Source organism: Crocodylus siamensis, chromosome 5 (assembly GCF_052110815.1).
Source record: "Crocodylus siamensis isolate JL-2025a chromosome 5, ASM5211081v1, whole genome shotgun sequence".
NCBI lineage: Eukaryota > Metazoa > Chordata > Crocodylia > Crocodylidae > Crocodylus > Crocodylus siamensis.
Genome location: NC_143399.1, coordinates 89,256,709 through 89,275,050, shown reverse-complemented (window position 1 = coordinate 89,275,050; position 18,342 = coordinate 89,256,709). Strand labels below are relative to the sequence as shown.

General features: G+C 40.6%; 1 protein-coding gene across 5 annotated transcripts in view; it reads left to right on the top strand.

The window, feature by feature from the left end:
- IKZF1 (IKAROS family zinc finger 1) overlaps window positions 1–8,894 on the top strand; it is a 79,711-nt gene extending 70,817 nt beyond the window's left edge. For all 5 annotated transcript variants that reach the window (XM_090049677.1, XM_090049676.1, XM_090049674.1 and 2 more), the window contains one exon: window positions 5,373–8,894. In XM_090049677.1, the coding sequence (XP_089905803.1) occupies window positions 5,373–6,079 (707 nt within the window). In that variant the 3' untranslated portion in view covers window positions 6,080–8,894. The remainder of the gene's footprint in view (window positions 1–5,372) is intronic.
- The last annotated feature ends 9,448 nt before the right edge of the window (window positions 8,895–18,342 follow it).

Genomic DNA, 18,342 nt, shown 5'->3' with positions numbered 1-18,342 from the left:
TATGATTACATTAATGGGATATAAGTCGGTAGGGTCAAGTGTAAGGATACACTCAAAATGGACAATTCCCCAGCTAGCCATTTCGGCATGTGTAACCTGTCAGTGTAAAATGTCCAGTAGGGTTTTAGTACATTTGTTTTGAGCCTTTATGCCTTTTCTTACTGTTCTTAGCCCAGGTCTTTATTATTACTATTCTAGGAATAGGAGGCCTCTGTTTAGGAGCTTTATTAACTTTAAATTGGATGCAGAGCCCTGCTTTTTGCTAGATGTGAGGTTATGTGTGTGCAGATGAATGTGCAGTGTTAATAATCTTTCATTGCTGCAGAAGGGCTGGGTGCTTGCCTGATCCATTCTTGGATGAGCCTGGAGATAGGCGCTCAGGTGTCTGACGAGGATAGTAAAAGTACTACCAAGACGGTTATACATTCAGACTGAAAGCAACTCTTACTCCCCAGTTGCCAGAATATGCTTCCTTCCTTTATTAAAAGACATTTTCTTGCTTCAGTGACTGAGACTGGAAGTTGTATCCATTTTATTTTTCCCTTTGGTATTCTGTCTTCAGTGTAGCAATGGTGTAGCAAAATCAAATGTTATGTCAAGACAACAGACTTGCTGTGCCACTAAGTAGGAACATTCAACATGCTGCATTACTTTTCAGTAATAGCCATATACATACAGCAGTGAGAGAGCTAATTAGCTTCACTTCAGCACTGTTGAGCATGCCTGCAGCACCTAGCAAACACAGATACCCCACTTCCAGTTTAGGAAGGAACCCACACAGACAGTGAGATGTACTTGAAGTACCACAGCCCAACACAGTAAGTTTGTCACATAGATGTGGCTAAAGGAAATTAAATAACACAGGTAAAAATGGAATTGCTCTTTAGAATTGGATTTAAAACCTCAAAAACCTGGAAGCCAAAGGAAAACTTGAACTTTGGTTATCTAGATAGGTGCTAGAATATTCAGACTCCATCTAGTTTTATAGCAGCTCCTGAAGGAGAGAGTTAACTTTTAAGAAGAGGGAACAGGTATAACAGACTGGGTTAGGGAGAGAGATTCCATGTTGTGGCAGGACACAAAGTGGGCAGGTGCACACAGGTACACCATAGTCTTCATCTGTGTCCTGTGCTAACTATGCTAGAGAAGGGTTCTCCTGGAGAAGAAGGAGAGGGTCAGCTAAGAACCCTGGGAGATGTTGACAGAGAGGAAGAGAGGGGACTGCAGAAGTAATCTGAAGTAGCAGAGAAGTGAGGAGACCATAGAGCCTCTAAACCATAGGGCCTAGGAAGAGAGTATGATTGGTCTTATTTATTATTGCAGAAAAAAGCAAGAGTAAAAGGATACACAAGAGTCTTTTGTCATTTGTTCAGGGAAAGACCATTGGGAAGTTTCAATAGCACTGAGATGTCTGAGCTCAACTGCTGTTGATCAAAGGTGTGACCAAGCAGCAGGAGTAAAAAAAATTCTGGAAGAGAACAGGGGTTGATGAAGAAGGGCTACAAGGAGAGATGTGCATTATCTAGCTCTTATAAAGTACTTTGCATGGATTGTCTGAGGGCTGGTGCATGAGCCAGAACAGGGAGGCTAAGATACAGAGCATGGAGGATGGTTCAGTAAGGGAGAGAGCAAAGGAACTTAGAGTTTGGGAAGGAAAAGGGTCAAGAGGGCAGCTGGAGGGGCCATGGGATGAGAGTAGTGCATGGAGGCAATTCTACAGAAGGCTCTCGACTGAATTTGATTTTAGACTTTTTACACAAGAAAAAAATATTGGTCCTGTAAAGGCACCAGGACATTTTTAAAGGACACTAAGACATTTTCTTCTTGTGAGGGTGGGGGGTGGATTCATTTTTTTGTCCTCCTTACCATTTTCATGCTGACAAACAATAGTCAAAGCTGCTCGAATTGGAGACTCAGGAGGCAGCAGTTTTCTGTAGTTATTCAGGGTATGGTGTAAGAAGGCATGCTAGTGACAGCAAATCTTCATGGAGGTTTTGTTGATCTTCTAAAGATTGGACACCACCAACAAAGAGCAGCACTGAACACTTCCAAATTGCCTTCCTCCCTGTTTTCCACAGTCATCACCCTTCTTCTTACAAGTGGTCCTGAATCCAAGTGTGGCCCACTTGCCTGGATCCCTTTTCTGTAACAGGAGAATAAAGGGCTGTTTCACCATTGTTGAAATAAGTCCCCTTCTCTCCCTTCTGGCACCTAAAAATGAACATAATTGTGCTATAATTTGACTACTTAAAAACACACAAGGCCCAATTTTCCTTATGTATCTTGACTTTAGTCAGTGTAGATTCATTGAGAGACTTTGAAAGAGGGGAGATGTGAGACCAGAAGAATCCTGGTTAGTAATACCATAGGAAGTACAGGTTTTCATTAAACCAAGCCCACCAAGTATAAACCTCAGGGCTAGATAGGAAACAAGAAGCACCAATGACTATTGCAAAGAACACAGTGTTATACTTTCCTTATAGGCCCTTTGGAGTAAGTTTCAGCCCGGTGCTGAATTCAAAGGAGAACACCTATACTGCAGAGGCAGCACACTCTTCTCAAGAGTAGATTTGTTACTTTCCAGACTGAACTCATTTACCAGGCGGAGCTATTTAGCTGTACAACTCTTTGACAGCAGTTGAGCAGTGGCAATGCTAGCATGTGACATCGTTCTTTGCAAACGGAACAGATCCCAGGTCTAAGAGCAGAAATGGGCCTCCCAAACTGAAGGCCAGACAGGTTGGCCAGTAACAAGTCAGACAGAACCATGTCCAATATGGCCAGCAAAACCTGTCAGAATTAAACTACTAGCTGTTTGTTAGCATTTTGTTACAGGAACCCTGAAACCCTTCAGAGCTTCCAAAATGTTTCAGACTGTTAGCTGTTTGACTGACTTATGCTTTGATAACCACAAAATGAGCTATTCTTTTTAACAAGCACAAGCAGTATCTGCATGGCCCAGATGTAAAAAACGATACCTGCCTACCTTACGTTTGTGTATGTTTCAGACACCCTTGTACTGCAACAAATTTTCCTTAAGAGGATAGATTACTTCTGTCAGCTGTAGTCTAGTTACACTGCCTAATGGAAATATTGACCAATAAGCAGCTTCTAAAATCATGTTCCCCCTAATTTTTCGTGTATTAAGCAAGCCCAGGTTCTGCTGTCAGCCTTTTAGTGATGTACCGTGCATATAGACCATGGCTAGTGGATATGCAAACCCAAATGCCTTAGTCTTGTGATTTTCTGCATCAAGTATATAAATTCTTATTAAAAATGCAGTGAAACTTGTAGTAAGTCAGACACTTGGACAGAGTCTGTTTTGAATTACTGGCACTCTACATTTCAAAGCTGGGGATTAAAACAGTGCATCTAATAAAAACTCTACCAGAGATGAGACTGAGCTAGTGTGGTCAGAGAAAAGGGAGGAGGATGCAGAAGGAAGCAGAAGCACATGATATATCCATTTTTTGCAGGTGTCTGTGCTGTGCTCCTCTAATGGAAATTCAGCCAGGCAGTAATGTAGCTGAAAGCAGTGCTACTTCCTCTTCTGTGCCAAATACTGTCCTGACTTTGGAGTGCTACTAGAGTAGTGACAACCAAATTTTTTAGATCAACAGAAAACTGTCAGCTTTCAAACTTTCTCCTGTACTCTTTATCATTGGACCTTGAATTGAAAAAAACCCAGAAAAATTATATAAATTACAATAAAGTCCCAGGTTATGAGATGGCTCTTCACCCATCCAAAACACCAGCTCCCCCAGGGAGAGGATGTCTCCTATTCCATCTTTCACAGTATTTGCCTTTTCACATTTTGGGAGTGCCTCTGTGTGACCTCACATAGTGAGAGACCTGAGCAGCAACTGGAGAGCTTCATCACCCTATGAGGCTCCTTTGAATGCAGGAGTCAATGCGTAGGGTCTGCATAGGGTCACACCCCAGTGCTAGAGTAGTGGAGGGGGGAGTTAGGTTTTCAGGGAAGGCAGGGGTCCAGGTAGAGTTGGGTGAGCACCATGACTTACTGTGCTGCAGTACTACTCTTGCAGGATTTAATGCAAAGGGTTTCCAGGCTCTATGCCAACCTCTTCACTGAGTTTGGAAACCCTTCTCATTTGAGTAAAGCCCTGCTGCATTTGCAACAGCCCAGGAGGGAAGTTTCTGCCAAGTTCCTCTTGCAGAGTTTGCACCAGACACTCTCTCCTCAGTTAGCCCTCATGTCATGGAATCTTTGGGGATACCTGCAACCTCCATTGATCCCCCAAGCTCTGCCCGAACCCATCCAAAAACCAGTGTATGGCACCCTAAGCAATACTGTCTGGAAAGCTGAAGAAAGTTCTCTCCGCTTTATGATCCCCAGAGATCCTTTATGGGGCTGGTCATAACACAGATGTATTAGAAATACTATGAGGAGCCTATTTGTAATTCAAGGCTACCTGTAACCCGAACACACTTCAACAGCATGAGCAATAGCACAGCATAATGCATTGATGTATTTTAAATCACCAGCCACATGTTTAAACAGTTCCTCTAATTTCCAGGCCTTATGTTTTATTTTTAAACGTACTCTTTTTTGACCCAGTTTTTCAGAAGTGACCAGTAATAGTAGTCATAGCAATTTTGGCGGGTCCAACCAAAACATGCGTTAAAGGAGCCTGAATTCCTTCTTTTAGATGGGAAGTTTGACTCGTAAACTAGGCACTTGCAGAAGTCTTGGCACACAGCAACTTGGTGCTTATGTCTGTTCATAGCCATAAGTTAATCTTCTAACAATTTATATATGAACAGCTGTACTTTTCCTAGTGGACCCTATTGCATACATGCAAGCTTGCATCTAGGTTTGATTGGCAGATACAACAGTTCAGCTAGCTTTAAACGCTATTTGTTATGCTTCATGATCTCACTCTCTTCTATGGGCCAGAGTCCCTTGAGGGACTATGTCTCATAATACATATCCCCACCATGCAACTGCAGTGCTGCATTGCCTTTATTCACCAGGCTCAGAGCCCAATGTGCAGCAAGGAAGATGAAATTCAACCAGGGAACACAGTCTATAGAGAAGGGAAGTGCAAGGCACCCAAACTGCAGCTCCCAGGTGGGAGCACACACTTGTTCAGAACAAAAATAGTCTGGTTTTCAGCCACAATATTTCAGGTTTCAGTTTTTTGCCCAATGCTCTGAGTTTTCCACAGGAAAAGCCCCATTTTCTCATCCACTGTAGCATAGCATACTACTGCAGGAACTGTGAATGCCATTTCAGTTTCAGACACTGGTTTGTACCCTGCAGCTTTTTTTGATTTCATTGATGCAGAAAGTTCAGTTGTTTAGCCGCACTGCCTTCCCAACATCTAATCCCTACCTGTTTTCAAACACAGGTGAGAAGTGTCTGTCTGACCTTCCCTATGATGCCACCACCAATTACGAGAAGGAGAATGAGATGATGCAGACTCATGTCATAGACCAGGCCATTAACAATGCCATTAGCTACCTAGGAGCAGAGTCTTTGCGCCCACTTGTGCAGACACCACCAGGCAGCTCTGAAGTTGTGCCCGTCATCAGCTCTATGTATCAACTCCACAAGCCCCTTGGGGACAATCAGGCTCGTTCCAACCATACAGCTCAAGACAGCGCGGTAGAAAACTTGTTGTTGCTTTCCAAAGCAAAATCTATCTCTTCTGAAAGGGATGCCTCCCCCAGCAACAGCTGCCAAGACTCAACAGACACCGAGAGCAATAATGATGAACGTAGTGGTTTAATTTACCTGACGAATCACATAGGTCCTCATGTCAGAAACGGCTTATCTATCAAGGAGGAGCAGAGGCAATATGATGTCCTGAGGGCAGGTACTGACAATTCCCAGGATGGGTTCAAAGTGATCAGCAGCAGCGGGGAACAAGTGAAAGTTTACAAGTGTGAACACTGTAGAGTCCTTTTCTTGGATCATGTCATGTACACCATCCATATGGGCTGTCACGGCTTCCGCGATCCCTTCGAATGCAACATGTGTGGCTACCACAGCCAGGACAGGTATGAGTTCTCTTCCCACATAACCCGTGGGGAGCACCGTTTCCACATGAGTTAAAACTCCCCCTGGACAGACACAGCCTTGACAGACATATTCCTGGAGACGTGTGAGCAACACAAGTGCAAGGCACAAATCTATTGGACAGTAACAGCAAATGAGACCTGCCCCCCCAGCAACTTCACACCTCTCAGTAGCATGCATCAAAATTCAGTTTTATAAAATGAGTATTGACGTTTTTATTTCAATTCTTTGGATCACCAAAAAACCCTTAGTAATGTAAGTAGGCGCTTTTATAGTCAGGTAGCTGAAGCCCTTTCCTTTTAACTGTTGCTTCTTGCAAACATCCCTTGGCAAAACAGCTAACCTTGTGCACAGTGCACAGAAACCTAGATGAGAGCTAGAATTGGCTTAACTCTTTCAGTGTTACTGTGCTAGATAATAAGAATAGGGTTCTTGCTACAGCAAATATGGATTTTTTTGATTTCCCACTATTATTTGGCTCACTGTGAAGAGTTCAGTAGGGGCCCAGCCAGGCTTATAGGGTGGCACCAGTGATACTCTAGAATAGGTTGTGGGTGAAATCTGAGTTCATAGGGTATTGCTACTGTAGCAGCATTGTAAAATAAGACAGCATACCTGCTAAGGTGTGTATTATATTGCCTTGTTTATATTCTGAGGCACAAGACCAGGTGTTGCAAGGATGTGAGAAATGCCCTTGTAATATACCCCCCTGGAGTGGGAGCTGCATTTGTGCATAGCAAGGGGTTTTGTTGCCTTTTAAAAATTAATGTTGCCCCTCCCTATCCAACAAAAACCACACTTTTCCTTAACAACATAAAGATTAGAAACCTCTCTGCATAACAAACAAAGACAATTTATGGGAATTTTTTTTAAGTATGTTTTAATTATTTTTTTTAAAGTACAGGATAGCAGGAGAGAGAACTAACTAGAAAAAGGTTTGGAGACTAGTTTTTTATGAAACTTTCATTTTGAGGGCAGTATTTTTACAACTGGCTGGAAGAATCTCTGCCTATACCTGTTTTGCGTATGAAAAATGCCTATTCTGTCTGCAGTGAGTCTTCTTGTAAAAGTTATGGGTTGCACTAGGGAAATTTTGCCCCAACGCTTTTTTTACAGGAGTACAATGAATTAAGCCGTTCCAAAATGAGTGGCCCTCTCCCTTTTCGCTAAAACTATTCAATAAGGGCCATATCCCCTAACCCTCTTCCAGAACCATGCCTCAGTATGTGCCTAACTAAGCATGGGAGGAGGCCACCTTAACGCAAGTGGACTCCTCTGATTTTTGAGTTAGTAGGTGTGTAGGCACTCTGAGGGGGCAGAGTATTTATCAGAATCAAGAACTGCAAAATCCAACTCATAGAATCCCTTGGCAAGCTTTCCCCAAATCAGAATTTCAGTTGTGTTAACATGAAAATCCATATATAAAGAGCAAAGATACTGTCCTGCCTCCCCCCCCACCCCCATAGTTCCTCTTCCAAATAATGCATTCCTCTCCCCTGGTTTTAAGATTGGGCAACTGTGAGATGTATGCAATTGGGCTGAGAATCTCATCAGAGCTGGAATATTTCCTCACTAAACAACATCATGTAAACAAAAAAAACGTATTTTAAAAGGCTTGCAATACACTTATGCCTGTTTCCTCCCTCTCTACACACATAAAAACATGCATGCACACAAATTCAAATTGGAACTGAGTCTCTCTCTCCACCAAGGATAAATTGATCCAGGCATATATACGTCTGTTCTATAAACACACTGTCCCTTGTTCTGCCTTCACTTACGCAGGTGTAAATTAGGAGCAACTCCACTGAAACTTCTGGAGATTAAACTCAAGACATGCACTTCACACTTCATCCTTCCTAGTTCAGTACCCAGCATATGTTCACCTGATATTCACATTGTAAAAGGCAGGCTCCATGGATAGTGATAGATACATAGTCACATTGTTTCAGTGAACTGAAGGCACTGTAGAAACCTACACACACCTACACTGGTGGGGAAAAAATGCTAATATCTGTCATACTGCAGACAAGATATCACAAAAGAGATAGTAGTACAGACAATATCCCCAGCTGTGATCACTGTACTAGTATAATAATTACACTGACTGAAGAGCTATGCCTGGGTAGAGAATGGCCCTGTATATCAGAGATTTCTCAAAACTTTTGAGTCTAATCAGAGATTTCCTCACTGAGCCTGTTTTTGACAACTCAGTGAGAGTGAAACAATATAGTTCAACCAGCCTTATAGGAAAGTTCTGATATAAAACTAAAAGGGAGGACAGAAATAAGTTATACTAATATGATTAATTAAGAGTCTATGCTCTTTTTCTTTTTTAAACCCCCAGATTTTGACAGGATCTCATTCACCTGTCCTTTCCCTTTACACTTGCTATACCTCTCAGAACCTGGGCCATTTCACAGGCTATAAAATTACGTCTGTGCCTAACATCTTGCCCCCAACAATACAGATAGTTGAATAAAAGATAACAACAAAAAAATCTTTGTCCCTACAGGATTACTTCATGTTTAGCTTTTGCAACAACCCCCTTTTGCCAGCCTTTTTTATTTCTTTCATTCAAAACAGCTCAGGCAGTAAGCATAGTAGTTCATTTTGGGTCATTTCTTTACTAACACCCAGTATGAGTAAAGCTTGATTTGTTACTGGGATAAGCAGGCACAAGTATGTGTCAAATCTGGCCTTCAACATGGTAAAAGTTAAGTGATTTCTGGCTTATGAAAAGATTTCTCTGCTTTTGTATTTCTGATGTGTGTGAGCTTGTCACTTTTTCATATGGACATGCAGCTGTTGCTGGTTGTGTGTATTATATAATACAACAATATCAATCACAGCGAAGGTGTTTCTTGGGCTCTCCGATTTCCCTATTTATATTCTACAATAAATAACACAGGTTGTATGTCAAGATACAGTGTATCAGAGGGAGTAGTCTAAAAGCAGGAGCAACAGCTTCTAGAAGGGGCTTTGGGTTTCGTACTTCTTGCACAGAATCAGCCTCTGTTTGGAAATAAATATATTGATAATTTTATTTATTGGGATAAACACGGGTGTGAAAAACCCCCCTGCATAGTAGGAGACCCTCTGTGTCTGAGAACAAATTGTGCCCTTAGAAAACTAATTGAGTGTAATCACTCTGAAATACTGCCCAGTAATGGTTTACTGCTACCCAAAAAAGAGTGAACAAGTGGAATGGCTTTAAGTTGGGAACTGTTAAAAGAAAAATGTAAATAACATTAAGAACTGCTTTCCAGATTCTCTTTCAACCCTTTCCCCTGACACTGCCTTTTATAGTCGATATATACACAAGTGTATTTACACCCTTTTTTGCTGTGATTTTTATATTGTAACCCCATTTTTGTTTGAGACCATTGTATTTAAAAAAATTAAGTAAATTTCATAAGATTTGAAGTGTAATTAAATGATGTCTGCAGAGTTAGACATATCTTGTAAGAAAGAACTTGGTAAAGTTCTTCCCTGGATGTTGGATGGCAATGCGCACAGAGGAAATCCTTTTGTGCATGTGTGCCTCATTGCAGGCAAGTGTGACTGTGTGTAGGACTGTGTGCACCTCTCTCAAAGTAGTTGGGTGGGGGAGAGAGAACAGGAGCATGAAATACAGCTTTTTTGACAAGTGGCCTGATTCTGTTCTTGCACACACAAGTATGAATCAGGAACCACATAAAAGTCAATGGATTGAAACCAACGTAAAACCCAGTGGGAAAGCAGAACCCTTCACACAGCCTTTATATCATGCAGGTCTGATTTTCAGCAACATTGCCAGTGCCTTGTGCCACATCTTTTTGCTATGAAGCCAATGAAAATGTCCTAGAGTGAGCCACTCTGGTGCATGGGAGATTCTTTTCTTGTGGGCAGCCTACACAAGGAATTTTGTGGCTTTTACAAGCTAGGCAAATTAAGGGAGCCCACAGTCTTCTCAACTAAAGTGCAAAGACAATATGACACATGGAGCATCAGCAGGCTCCAGGCCTCACAGCTGAGTATTAAGCCTACTATGTACTAAGCCACCAACTTCCATGCTGCATTTAGGTGCTGTATAAGAGTCTGGCCCTGAAATCACTGTGCTAGTGCCCATTCCTTGACTGACTTGATTTAACTTCTCTCTCTTTGTGTCTTCAGCCCTCTCTTCTCATTCTCTCTTTCCACCGACAAGAGTAGGGCTTAAGAGAACACATTTGTCCTGCTTGAAGAGGGTCATAGTTTATAGAAGCACATTGCCCTGGAAATTATATCCATTATTATTTACTGCAATTTCTCCCCAGACCTTTCTAATAAGCAGAGTTCCTATCAAAAACCAACACTAAGTTAAGGCTTAGTGTTAAGGCTTTGATACCATCTATGGTAAACAGAAATCAGATTTTGTTTAGATAAGGCACATTTGTTGAGTTCATGACTATCTTATCTTCTACACCTATTTATTTGTGAGTAAAATGCAATGAAGGAGAAAGTGTTTGAGACCATCTTACACGGTGGTTTGCAATTTATGAGTACCTCAAAGCCTCGTTTGGTCAAAGGGAACCAATGATATTGCTAATTATAAAAGCAAAGCTCTAGGTGCACTTTAAGAGAAGCTCTTGCATTTTTCTTTCTTTTTTCCTTTCTTTGTAATGTAACTCGTGTCAAACAAAATGACCTACATGACAGTTTTAAATTTCAGTAATCAGCACTCAGGAAAATTAACATGGGCAGTTTTATCTAATACCACTGACATATTCTGATCCAAATATGATAGTGTTAGTGACACTGAATACTTCCTTAAATTCAAGCAAAGACCCTCATTGCACTTATAGACTCAACAACAGTTTGTGTGGCTAAAAACTGTGCGATAGCCTTGAGGCCCTTGCACATCCAACATGTTTCAATGACTTTCTCTTGTGGTAGTTTTTATGGTTTTTCATAAACCAATGCTATAATCTAATTAATTTTGATCAGATGCTGTTGAAGATCGACAGACCCCCCTTTTTGTAGAAGTGCTAAATAAATTCAAAAGTGTAAGTAACGCTGGTCATCATTTCAACTTTCAGTATCTCAAATACACACTGAGACTCTCAAATCCACATTTAGGAATTTAAAAGTTAATAGGTATTTTTACAAGTGCTCAGCAGTCATCTATCCCATTTCAGTCAAAACAAGAACAAAGGAAATCCCAATGTTTGAGACCTGAAGAACATATTGCATTGAAAAGCTTGTCTAAATCTATCCCAACCATGCAATTGGTCCAATAAAGATACCACCCACAAAAATCTTTGACTCTTGCATATTTGAAAACCTGGCAACTTTTAGCTAGTAATGAAAATTGGGGTATAGAAGCCTAACTTCAGACACCTGGGTCTGACAATGTGACACTGCTACTTTTTTTGATTATGAAAAATACCAATACATTTTCAGCTTTATCAGATCTAGTCCTGATTTCTTCTATAGGCTTCTATTAGAGACATAGAACTAGAAACTGGAAAGAGCGTCCTGGACCATCAAGGACCTGTCTTTGGAAGACAGCTGGTCAGGAAACGGGAGGGCTTGTGGGGGTGGGAGGGAAGCTCCCACCGTCTTCAAAGACGGACAGAAAATTTGAAGAGTGAAAAATACTCTGGCTGAAACTCAAAATATGGTGAAGCTGCAGTGCTGCTGCATTGCTTCATGGGAGTCACAGTTCTATTGCCTCATCACCCTTTATGGGCAAATCTTCATAGTCAGACTCTACATCCCATGATGCACCATACTCTCCTCAGTTAAATGCCCAAGGTACATCATAGGAGATAAAGTCCAGCTGAGAAAGGAGTGCAATGGAAGTGTTCTCACCCTAACCAAAACATAGAAATAAGTTGCATCACCATCTGGTGTGCCAAGTAGTGTAACTGAAGTACAGAAAGCTCGGGTTTTAGTTTTCCTAATCCAATGGGCTTTATTCTTAATACTAGAGGCTTTAGGGACACACTACAAAACAACTGGACTTTATTTTTTAAGAGCTGCAAAGGAGCCCCAACCATACTTAAAACCAGTGGGAGTGACAGATACTTAGCACTTCTGAAAACTTGGCTTGAAGTCATCTGAAGTTGGGCAAGCAAAACTTGAGACTGCCCACCAAATTTAAAAAAGAAAAGAAGACACTTTCCTTTTTGGAAAATCCAAGGCCAGAAGAAGAGAGTCACTTTCAAAGCTGAGTTTAAAATACCCAGGCTAGAAGTGCCCAGGCCTTACTGCAAGAGTTCAGTGTTGTGGTCCTTGGTTGACCAGAAAGTGTATTTGCAAAAAAGTGTCATCAGAGTTGTTGAATTAAGGATTTTAGCATTAAGCCATATATATATATATATATATATATGTATGTATCCTTATATGTGTGTGTGTATTTTTAAATATAAATTTTATATATATATATAAAAATTAGTAAAAATAAGATCTCACTTATTTTAGAGAATGTTCCAGGTCATGGGATGATTCCCAGTTTTATCTGTCCCAGCCACACACATTAAGTGAGTGAGGGAGTGCATGAGGGAGGGAGGGAGGGTGGGCAGCTGCTGGTGCTGTTTCTGCTGCTGGTGGTGACGGCAAATCACACAAACCAACGCCTTCCTGTCCCTTGGGAGAGAAGTGAAGGTTCTGGTTTATAAGCAGTTAGAAAAAAAAAAATCTACACCTTGCAGCACACAGTAGGCCTTGGGCTGGCTGGGTGAGGAAGTTAATCAGCACTGAGCAGGCTGTTCGGGATGAGGCCAAACAGATGGTTCATCTCTGAAAGGGCAAAACGGGAAGCAGATGTGGCCACTGCTTCTCCCCATGCATAACTGGGAACCAGCCGGTTGGTGAGGAAATTTGCATAACAAGGATAATTTGGTATCAAAACTGTCCCTTGAAGTGAGCTGAATGGATCTGGGCACAGTTGACAATTTTCACTTCCTGTTTCCCAGTCATTGTTCAATCAGATTAAATTTTAATTCTGAACCTACTGCTTGCTTGTGTCCTGAGCTATTTTCTAGGGAAAGCTTTGGTACAGTTAGAGCAGCGTCAAGCTGGTATTTCAACTTTTGCCATGAAATCCTGGTCCCAGTGAAAACAACATAAATTTTGCCACTGATTTCAGTAGACCTTGGCCTTTCAATGTCAAAGTCCAAAATAGCAATGCACCAAGATGGTCCCAGGCCAGTATCCTATATTTATAAAATGTCCTTGACCTACGTGAAAGTCAAACGTGAACTTCAGTATAGACTTCTCTCACTTTCCAGAGCTAAGTAAAACCTAGAACAGTTTTGACCAAGATGTGAATGGCTCAGCCCTGGTCTATCTCTAACAATATTTATTGCACAACTTTTTTAAGTGTATTTAATACGGATGTCAGGTATGTGAGAACCTGCTCACTAGGAACAGTTGTCAAACTTTTAAAAGGACAGGAATTGGGTGAACCAAATTGCACAATCCTGTCTCAAGTCACCTGGACTACATTGTAGGGGTAGAGACCTGACCCCTTTCCTCCCAAGTCAGCAGACTTTTCCCTTCTGCTTACTATTATTCTGCAGAGGCACACAATGTATTGAATAGAGTTCCAGTTCCCTGTTAAGAAGCAACCAGAATATTCTGACATATTCGTGGTTCCCAAGGTGTGGTCTGTGTTCCTCGTGGGTGACCTGCATCGTGCTGCCTGGGCTTGTGGTTCTAGCTCCTCATCGGTGTTGCTAGTTGCCAAACCACATTTCAAAAAACATTTAAAAAGGAATGTAACATTTTCATAAGATTTCTTTTCCATGGGAGCAGTTGCTCTAGATACTCGGTGATGTCATGTGATTGTGAATGGCAGGGGATATGATTGATCTGTGGGGTTATCTTTCAGCTAAACTGTGATCCCTACTTTGAAACACTTCAAGAGTCTCTTTACTTACTCCCATAGCACTTCAGCGAAGCCTCTGGACAAGGATTCCAAGGCATGACAACTCTGAAAGCATCAGTGTGTGGGGCTCTTCCTCTAAAAATACCATAATATTCAGAGAAAAAGTGTTTAGAGCATATCAGAGCCAGGTGTGTGGCACAGCTCAATGGAGATGGATCTTGCTGCCACTTGCAAATAAGGAAGCAGGGGAAATGTGTCAGAACACATTCTTATATAAACACACACTTGTTCCCATGCCTTAAAGACTTTTGTCTTTAAAGGATGGAATAACAAGGGTTATTAACTAAAGCTTTCCTGTTAAACTCAACAACATTGTTTATTATCCTGAAAAGGAATAGACACACTATATATTTCATACATCCTAGGGCACAAAATTCAGATCCAAAGGTTTCTTTAACTTTGGGTAAGTTCAGATCTGGGGCCAAACTTCTGGCCTTGAGTACATCACAACTTATAAATAATACATCACATTTACATATGTAAAGCTAACATCTGTTGGAGGTTACATTGTGTCATATAGAAACAACTGTGATGTCATATTCCAGGACTTTTGCATAACCTCTAGACAGGACAGAGGGTAGATGAAGCAAATCTAAAAGATGTTCTTCTTAGGGGCCACGAATACATATCAAGTATATATTACTTTTTAGATGTAATTCAACAATATATATTTGAATGGTTTTCCCCAGTATAAAAGTACTCCTTTAAAACAAAGATTCATAATATTAGTGATTTATTACAAGTGAAAACAAAACTTATCTGAATACAACGTTAACACACACACGTGTGTGTGTGTGTGTGTGTGTGTGTGTGTGTGTGTATATTTGCATAATCTTCAGGGACTGATTTAACACATGGGAAAATGCACTCATTCGTGGTTTTTGGACCCACTAAATATTAGTGCAAATAAGAAATATTACTTCTGCTTTGGGAACATCTGTCTTGCTCTCCCTTTGTAAGCATAAGATGTCAGAGGTGCTAATTTGATTGTTAAAATAAAAAGAATAGACCTAAGTCTGCTTTTACTTACTCTGGTACATATCAGGAGTTATTCCACTGAAGTAACCAGTGTAGGCCTAAGCAGGCAAAAACAATCAGATGAATTAAATACAAAAACTGCTGCATGAACCTCAGCTCATGTACCCACTGCATTCTACCTTTCTCAGTCTATTCACAATCATATTATGTTTATGCCCTCTTTAAATGGAGAATTGATCCTGATCTATGTTGTACAAATGAAAGCAAAAAAATGGATTTGTATGAGGACAACATAAGATGACTATCACTAGACTGAAAAGTCTTAAATAAAAGAACTTTTAATTTGATTCCTGTCCCCAAACCACAGTAAAAAGACAGTAACTATCTGAGTTTTATAGACTGATTTGTGGTGGTTGAGCAATAGTTCAGTCATGTAAGGTAGGGGGAAACGTACTGGAAGTGATAGGGAGGCCAGAAGGAAAATGAAAAGCAGTGGAAAATTGGGTGGAAAAATTAACACATCACATTCAGCAGAGGTAGGAAATTACCTTTCAGCATAAAGGGGTTATTACCACAGAATTAGCGAAGGCCAGAAAAAGTTAATTCAGGAAAAGTTGTGATTCCACTGTCTTTGGTAGTTCCATGCATTATATCAGGTATTAAATAGGGCCATTGTCTTTATTCACCCAAATTGTAAAAGGAAGTGATGATGTTAAACTATCTTTGTTTGGATTTAAAAATTCTAGTGCAGATACATGTGCTACTTCAGTACTGCTAAAGAATCTCATGACATACTTCAATAATATTCATTATCAAAGACCAATCCACCAAGTTTTGCAATCTTAATAATGAACTCTGCAATATTTGATATTTTTAAAGCCCCACTTTCTAGCAATAATTCACTAAGTGAGGATCTCACCTTTCCTTTTACAAAGTGAAGGATTGTTCTCATGATTTTGGAGAAGACCTTGAAAAATTATACCTTATGTAAATTATTATTTCTTAAATAAAAACAAGATTTTGGAATGCTTGGAGTTGGCATTGGTACAATATCTTTTTTAAACCATTACCCCTGTTTTATTGAAAGGCAAAATGAAGCACAGACAAAGGAAATTCCTTACCAGGATCACAAAGTGACACAGCAGCAGAACTGAGGCTAGCACTCAAAAGTAGTCATCCCTTAGCTTCTTTTAACTTCTGGCCAGCCTTCCTTCCCTACAGGGCTAGCAGGCTGAGGGATTCACACGCTGAACTTTAACACACCAATAACTTGAAAAGAGTCCTGATTGGCAGTAACCCAAACCATCCAAAGAACTACCTTGTTTCAAGATTCACAGTTCAAAATGTTTCACCAGTGATATAATTTGGGGAAGGGAAATTACTTACACTTCCTTATCATTTCCCACTCAAGATTTCTTAGTAATATTGCCTGGAAGTGGCAGGTTCTTATTTTGGCCATCAAAAACCTACAGTCCTTCATATTGTTTATTTTGAATTGAGACAGAAAAGCTTCCCAGAGCAAAAAAAGTTCCTCTTGGTACTGCACAGTATTGGCAACCTAAGGCAGTTTAGCTGTGGTAATACCCCATTGTAAAAATGTATTTATTTGTAAAGCAGTAAATTGAATTTGTCAAACTGGGATCTCTTCAGTTTCAAAAACAGACCTGACTTTTTCCTCTTCAGAGTAACACAAAAGAATTCAATAAAGTTACACTTTATACTAATAAAGAATTGATATAAGTGAAAGAATCAGACCCAAATACAAACAACTGCTTGCTGGATTGTTTGATGTGCTGGCTTGTAATTGAGCATGTAAATTAGCTGAAAAGTTTGCACAGATACTGACATGTAAAAGAGAAACTCAAGATAAGCTGTGGAAAGAGGGTGGGATTTCCAGAAAATAGGGAAGGACTTGTTACACCCTGCTTGTCAAGTTTTGCAGGATCATTGCAACTTCTCTGGAGAATAGTGGGGGAAAAAAACTAACAGCTTTCCTTTTGCTTCTGCTTCTCCTAAATAAACTGCTTGCCTAATTTCCTTTGCAATTAGAGAAATGTTCCTTTTGAAAACCATTATTTCCACATGCCACGTTCTCATATGGCATGAACATTTTCTGCACTGCCTTTTGGAAACTTGTGTAGTTTGGAATATTATTCTTATTACATTAACATCTTGCTTTTCTAGCATCTCAAACCCTAAGGCACGCACATCTGAAGGCAGAAGGCAGGGTAGAGATGCACTGTGTGTGTGTGGGTGTTTCTGAAGTCACACAACTCTCCTACCCACTAGTCCCTTCCCGCCTACCATAAACATCTTGTTACAATTCTGCAAACGTTTAATGTACCTGCTTGAAGTTTCACATCTAAATTGCCCACTGAGGTCAGCAAATCTGTTCCAGTGCATAAAGTTTAGCTAGTCAGCTGGCATTGGCAGGACTAGGGCTACACATGCTACCAGGGGCCTGATGCAAAGCCCACTAAGTCAACTAGCGGTTTACCCACTAGGTGACTATCTCATAGGAACTAATCTGTTTCTGTTCATTATCTCACATCTGAAGCTCCAGTTTCTACAACACACCCCTGTGAGATCACTAACAAAAGACTAGGATTTCAGGTAGGATAAATACATAACATGAACAGATGGCTTCCCGGAGCTCTATTTTCTAAGAAAGGTGCATATATTTTCAGCAATATGAAAGGTATCACCTTTTCCATTGTGCTACAATACAGGCTTTCCTGGTCTTTTCAGATCAAAAATAGTATCATCTTCTCTGCAAACTACAAGTTTCCAATCCTCTGCTTCTTTAAACCCAACCTTTCTGCAACGGGAATACAGAGAAATCCTTGGAGCTAGGTACAGAAAACAATGCTCATTGCAGTTAGACTCCAAAAACCATAGTTAAGTAATGGGAAAAAAAGAAAAAGAGAGCAACAAATTGAAATATGGTGAGTAATGAACACTTGTCTCTGGAAAGCAAGGCTTGAAAGGAGACAAATCTCATGAAAGCAATGTTAGAAAACATGTTGGAACTATTTATTGCAGCAGTATGCTAGAAACCTGAGAATATTCATAACCATGTTGACCTGGGAGACTGAAGGACTGCAAGACAATTCCTTGGCACGTATGACACTCAGAGGTCCATTAAGAGCCCAGTGCTAGTCCCATGTCATTGCCAAGACCTCAGTAAGGGCAGACTTAGGTCCCTGGCAAAAAAGCATAGCACGGTAATATCATTATCTTCGTCTAAGAACTACCCATCCAGCCCTGGTGATCAGTCTCTGACATGTCTGAGGTTCATAAAGAGTGCAGCTGCCTTGCTCTCTAGTACCTGTAGCACTGCCTTGTGCTGTTGCTATTCCCTGGATGTAGCCAGGAGCATGGCATTTGGCAGATTCCTTCAAAAGCC